Source organism: Hoplias malabaricus, chromosome 3 (genome assembly GCF_029633855.1).
Source record: "Hoplias malabaricus isolate fHopMal1 chromosome 3, fHopMal1.hap1, whole genome shotgun sequence".
Classification (NCBI taxonomy): domain Eukaryota; kingdom Metazoa; phylum Chordata; class Actinopteri; order Characiformes; family Erythrinidae; genus Hoplias; species Hoplias malabaricus.
In genome coordinates this window covers 70994537-71001199 of record NC_089802.1, presented here as the reverse complement: position 1 = coordinate 71001199, position 6663 = coordinate 70994537, and the positions used below count along the sequence as shown (strand labels likewise).

At 40.4% G+C, this 6663-nt stretch overlaps 1 protein-coding gene across 1 annotated transcript in view; it reads right to left on the bottom strand.

Moving 5' to 3' along the window:
• Positions 1–758: 758 nt before the first annotated feature.
• mylkb (myosin light chain kinase b) overlaps positions 759–6663 on the bottom strand; it is a 17450-nt gene continuing 11545 nt past the window's right edge. Inside the window, exons 11-17 of the mRNA XM_066665565.1 lie at positions 6314–6531; positions 5426–5549; positions 4709–4861; positions 4360–4483; positions 3637–3736; positions 3395–3529; positions 759–2321 (exon numbers count right to left, since the gene is read on the bottom strand). Coding sequence (XP_066521662.1) covers positions 2068–2321; positions 3395–3529; positions 3637–3736; positions 4360–4483; positions 4709–4861; positions 5426–5549; positions 6314–6531 — 1108 coding nt within the window. The 3' untranslated portion in view covers positions 759–2067. The remainder of the gene's footprint in view (positions 2322–3394; positions 3530–3636; positions 3737–4359; positions 4484–4708; positions 4862–5425; positions 5550–6313; positions 6532–6663) is intronic.

Sequence of the window (6663 nt, the reverse complement as noted above, 5' to 3'; positions counted from 1 at the left end):
CCTGAGACCAAGATCCTCCAGCTCTTCCCATGCGCCGACCAGGCCCCCTGCTGGGGGCTGGCTGCATTGACCGGACTCTCACAGGTTTGTTTTAAAACATCAATAAAATAGGTTAAAACCTATAGATGCTCTCTAGTAAAGCTACAACAAATATTTTACATGTTGTATTTACCACACTGAATTTACCACCCACGTGAACCACAAGAAAAAAACTCAGGTGACCAAGTTCTCCTTTGTTGAAAACCACTGTCATTTTATTTTGAAATAATTGTGGTTCAGTTCCCAACAAACACACATTCATTCATTGTCTGTAATAATTATCCAGTTCAGGGTCACGGTGGGTCCGGAGCCTACCTGGAATCACTGGGCACAAGGCAGGAACACACCCTGGAGAGGGCACCAGTCCCCCGCAGGGCAACACACACCCACACCTATGGACACTTTTTGAGTCGCCAATCCACCTACCAATATGTGTTTTTGGACTGTGGGAGGAAACCCGAGCACACAATGAATGAATGAGTTTATTAGGATGACTTCATCATTTTGAACTAGCAAAATGTCTGCAAGATTACAACCCAAATCTGGGCACATCAGCTTAAGTCTTGTAGACTGTAGCATTGAGCATATTTTATAATAACTTTTGCTCAAAATCGAATGAAGAACTTGTTTGGAAACTGTATATTAATAGTTTATCAAGCCACCCCCCCTCACTCCACCACCGCCAAAAATAAATAAAAAAACACATTCTAAGAGAGGGAATCACTTTTATTTATGCAGCCACACAGATTTGTACATAAATCTGTTATACTCTTAAAACCTGGAATAACACAAAAGGACTGATTGTGTACTGTTTGTTTACACAGTCTTTACGGGTCTCTAATCATCTTGCTTACAAATATATGGCATAAACTGGACTATTTCTGCATATGGACTGAAGTGTGAGGAACTCTGTCTTGATATGCAACGTGTAAAACTCACCAAACCCAAGTTTGAATTCAATAGCAATAACTAATTCATTCACAGAGACTACTCAGAGACACGCAACATGGCGGCAGAAGCCTGTACAAAGACATAAATAAAGGATGAGGACTGCAGTGGGACCTTCTACACCAACTTCACCTCGATATGCCAGTCTGCTTTGTCTTGCAAGTTGACTAAAATAGGGCAAACAAACCTCTGAACAGATATAGTGCAGATAAACCTGTCGCAAGTCTGTTAAACGTGTGCTGCATAGATTCTGCATAGATGAAGACAGTGGTCAGAACAACTTACAAACATAACATTCACTAATGTGGACATTGACCTAAATCCTTTTATAGAACAGCAAACTATCCCACACAGTGGCATACAAATTACCTGTTTTTTAAATAAAGCGCCTTACGTCTGTGTCTGCAAATGTGGCCAACACTGGAATCAAATGATCAGATATTAAAAAAACCCAAAGATTATGGTTAGGTTTATACAGTTAGGTCTCCAAAAGTGCATCTGTTGCCTTGAGGCCACAGGCTGGAAGATATACGACATGCTAGGTTTGTGTCTAAATGCATAAATGTGTTTTCACCACTAGAGTGCGCTAAAGTGCAGAGCAGAGAAAGTAAAACATGCAAAAAAAAAATAGTTACTGAAGAAGTCAAAGCAACCGGCCCTAGTTTTATAAAACAAATGTTGATACTCTGGAAAACAGACACAAGGAGTTGTATAAAAGTCCAAACTAGGCACCAAAGAGTTGTTCCACCAGCATGCAGTTCTTGCATTCAGTAAACTGTCCATTTTTGGTAAAACAGAGTTCAGCTGCTCATAATTCTAGGAAGGCAGAGCACACGCTGGAATGTCTTTGAACATGATGGGGTTTTTTTCATTTAAAAAAAAACTCAAAAGTTTCACGCTTCAACTATTGCGCTGTAAAGACAAAAGTGAATAAATAAGTGCCTCTGTGAAAGACGTACAGGCTGTGTCTACAATAAAAGCAGCAGGGGAAAGAGTGTAAGCGTTAAGAAAATTCAGAGATCCCACAGTATCCCATCATCAGTCTGTTCCACCTGTCCTTTTCCTCATTTGTCCTGTAACTCACTCCTCTTCTTCTTCCTCCTCTTCCTCCCCCTCTCCTTCCTCCTGCATGAACTCCACCATCAGTTCCGCCGTGCAGGAGGCCTCTCCCAGGCTGTTGACTGCCTTGCAGGTGTATTTGGCATCATCATCAGGACAGACCTCTGAGATCACCAGGCTGCAGTGGCCATCCTCCTCGTAGTCGATCTGGAAGTGTCGAGTCTCTTTAATTGGCTGATCGTCCTTGTACCACACCACTTCAGGATCTGGGTAGCCTGAATGAGAAATACAGTACCTTATTACAGTCAGCTCCAGTCTAGGAGATCCCTGCCATCCCTAGTCAATTTGAACCTACTCTAAAACGTTCAACCCAGCTCATATTAGGAACTCAGATCTTAAAGAAAAAGCCTAGCATATCGGACCGAGACCCTTTGATTTTTTAACTGTTTACTGACACCTGGGCTTTGTAAACACATCAGATATGTTTTTAGTGTGCAGACAGTGTGGAGTGCTAATAAATGGTGAGGAAACCATTAATTTAATAAAAGTTTTCAGTTATTGTATCCTCAGATGAACAAAGGTGTCCCAAAACATGGATCCTCTGAATTACAGCTAAATTTAGCACTTAAATTACAAGCAATCCTTTTTTTTTTAAGTAAGATACCACTCTTGAGGCGGCACGGTGGCGCAGCAGGTAGTGTCGCAGTCACACGGCTCCAGGGACCTGGAGGTTGTGGGTTCGATTCCCGCTCCGGGTGACTGTCTGTGAGGAGTTTGCTGTGTTCTCCCTGTGTCCGTGTGGGTTTCCTCCAGATGACTGTCTGTGAGGACTTTGGTGTGTTTTCCCTGTTTCCTCCGGGTGCTCCAGTTTCCTTCCACAGTCCAAAAACACACGTTGGTAGGTGGATTGGTGACTCAAAAGTGTCCGTAGGTGTGAGTGTGTGAATGAACGTGTGTGTGTGTCAGTGTTGCCCTGTGAAGGATTGGCGCCCCTCCAGGGTGTATTCCCGCCTTGCGCCCAATGATTCCAGGTAGGCTCTGGACCCACCGTGACCCTGAACTGGATAAGCGATTACAGATAATGGATGGATGGATGGATACTACTCTTACTTTCTGAAACATAGCATAATAAAGCCTACTATTGAAGGCCTACACTATAATATGAAAATATGCAATCTCAATCTAACACATTAGGCACGTGTGGGTTATTAAATGAGGTCTTATGGTGTCAGTTTTGTGAGCAAAATTTTTAGCTTATGCCTGGCCCAACTTATGCCTTATGCCAATGTCAAGATAGCAAAAAATAACAAAAGAACATTTTAAGAGCTTTTCAGTCAGTCGTAATTACCCTCAATCTTGCAGTCGAAGCGAGCAGCGCTGCCTTCCACGACCTCCACGTCCTGAATGACCAAGGAGAATGTGGGAGGTGCAGGGGTTTCATTCTCATCTTCTGCACTCTCTAGGAAAGGTGCGGGTGCTACTTCTAAAAGCATAAACACATAAACGGATATACATTCACAAGTTTAGACGCATCTATAATACAATAATATTACATCCTGTTCAAACATAAAATATGTTATTAGTACTAACCTAGTTTGTTATCTTCTGTTGGGCTTTTCTTGGGACCAATGCCTGCCAGCATTCCCATGGAGCTGAATCTGGAAATGGCTCGCACAGCATTCCCTGTTTTCTGTACAGCAGAGATACAAACGAACTTAGATCCTGAACAACAACCAACAAAAACTAAGTTGAGTAAGTTTCCCATTTTTCTATTATTTCTTCTCACAATTTGGATATGATATGCCAAACATTTTCTCAGAACTATCATAAAACTATCCCTTAGGCATTAGGCAACATATTTTCTCAGGCATCAGGCAACCAATTTTCAAGTAATAGCTGCCTGTGAGGTAGATTTTAAAGCATTCACTTTAGACATGTACGGTCTTACAAAATGTCCTTGTATTTCTCTGTTCTTTTACATCCTTCAATAGATTGATTTATAAAAAACCAAGATGTTCATGCTTAATGAATTTTAATCTGTATTACACACTGGCACTGAATTTTTACATAAAATTATTTTAAATTCAGATCTGGATGGATGGTATAAACATTGCCCTTGTGTCCTATATACTCCATAGTAGGTTTCTTTAGAACAATGCATTTAATGTTGAATTCAACATTAATGTTTAAATACTCTGAATGGCTCTGTTTATATAAGTTTTAGATCTTTTGCAGGACCTTCTTTGGAATTCTCTTTCTACAGAAACAAGCATAAAAAAACAACGCTGTCTCTGCAGTGTCAGGTCCTCAGACCTGCCATCGGCGCCTCAGGATATATTTCTTCATTCTCTCTTTGGACAGCTGCTTGGCTTCCATGTTTTTGGTGTCCTGCTTTAGCCAGGTGTGTTCCAGACATTGTGCACAAGTCAGTCTGGCCCTGCAACACAGGGAATCACGGACACAGAATCAATGCATATACATTTAAGAGGGCTTTGTGCTGATTTTTTCACATTATTGGAGATGACTGAACTATCGGCAGTGATGTGCAAGCGATGCAAAACAACTGCATTAAATTAAACTTGATCACAAACACAAAACCTGCCCTTCCACCCTCAAATTCATAGGCATAGCATTATGCTAATCTTAGAGACTCTGAACTCACTTCATGTCTTTCTTAAGGAGGCTGCTGATGAAATCTTTAGCCTGCTCCGAAATCTCATCAAAAGCCTCATCCTCAAAGTCCCAGGTTGCGGAGGTAACGTTAGCAAGGGTTTCATTATCATTGTCACCCATGAAAGGAGAGAGACCACTAACACTGAGGATGAAACAACAAAGAGAGGGGTGGTTAGATATGATAACACAGGCTAAACGTCTCATAATGTTCACCTTATATAGTGTTTGGCCAACAAATGCCATCATAGACAGATGTTTTTAACTGTTTTCAGTACACACTCTGTGTGGCTAAAGGTTTGAAGATAACCCTTGTTCCATTGTTTATTCTGGAAACAAGGGTATTTATAGAGCATTTGTCTCCACAGTAACAGGCTCTATACGTCTGCTGGAACACTGTTATGAAGATAGCATTCAGCCACAAGAGCATTTGTGAGTTCAGGTGTTGATGCTGTTTTATTAGATCCAATACCAATTTCATGACAGCTGTGCTTCAGAGTTAATAATAATATAAATTGTGGTCTCTACATAAGTTATGCCACACTGTATATATTTCCCTGTTTGTTAAATTCATCATAAAAAAAGTTGCACAAATATTGCAGTAAAATATCACATTTCTTGAAGAGGCTGTAACTTTTTTCTATGACGGTATAAACATTACCATGAACCTGAATTTGAACATGTTTAAAAGGAAGCATGTTTCACGTACAGGATATAGCAGATAACTCCGATGCTCCACATGTCTGTTGGATAACTGATCGCCTCATAGTTGATTACCTCAGGGGCCACAAACTCAGGTGTTCCAAAGAGAACTTTGAGTGAACCAGAGTCCTCTGAGAAACAAAGGGAAATGGTTCCAGTTACAGACAACAAAGTTAAACATGATTAAAATCAGGCTTTTTGAGTTCTTTGGGGTATGAAGCATTGTGAAAACAATGAAATTCCAAGAGGATTGCTTGAACATGCTGTGAAATAAACCGGTCATTTCATTTTATGCTTCAGTAAAACATCAAAAAATTGAACAAAGTCAAGGTCAGTGTTAAAGAATTCCACCAGCATTTAAAAACATTCTGTGTATTTCAACTTTGAACTGTATTTCTTCACATTGGAGATGACAGTAATATGGGGTAGCGATATAATTACGTAATATAGCCATTTATTTACTAGTGACCAGGGAAACTAATGTTTTAATATGCGATGTTAATAATGGTAAAATGCTATTAAATCTGAACCTAAAAGTACTCTTGCAGGACATTGTAGGGCTTACAACAACAGGATGTACCACTTTGTTATGAATCTCACAGGCATCAGGCATCGCATTTGTAACCAGGACATGTACTAACTTTCTGAGATGTAGTTTTTAGGGACGTAAAACTTTTGGGATGTCTGGTTTCTATCACACCACTCTGTACAACTTTGATTTGGTGCGTTTCTATAGAATGCAACATATTACATTAAAACACTCAGATTTTTTTACATTTAAACTTTTGAATTGCACAGATTTAAAATGAAAATTTGTTCTCTTATATGGTCTTGTTTTTCATTTAAACTTTCCTAGGACTAAATTGACCCCTCTTGTTTGAGTACCAATGAGTACCTAGCCTCCTCGCAAGGCCGAAGTCGATAAGTTTGATCTTGCTGCCCGTCTTGTTGACGCACATGATGTTCTCAGGCTTGAGGTCCAAGTGCACAATGCCTTGCTTGTGGATGAACTGGACTCCATCGATGATCTGCAGCATATATTTAATGACCTCACGCTCTGTCAGCTCAAAATCCTCATCAACGATTCGCTCAAACAGCTCACCGCCCGAGATTCTGCAGCCAATAGGAGAAGAGACTGATGTCACTTATCGGTGAAAGACATACTTTCCAAGGCAACTGGAATTCTATAGTAGCCATTAAAGCATCAACATAAGACAGAAAGTGGAATTGAGTCATTGGCGCAAC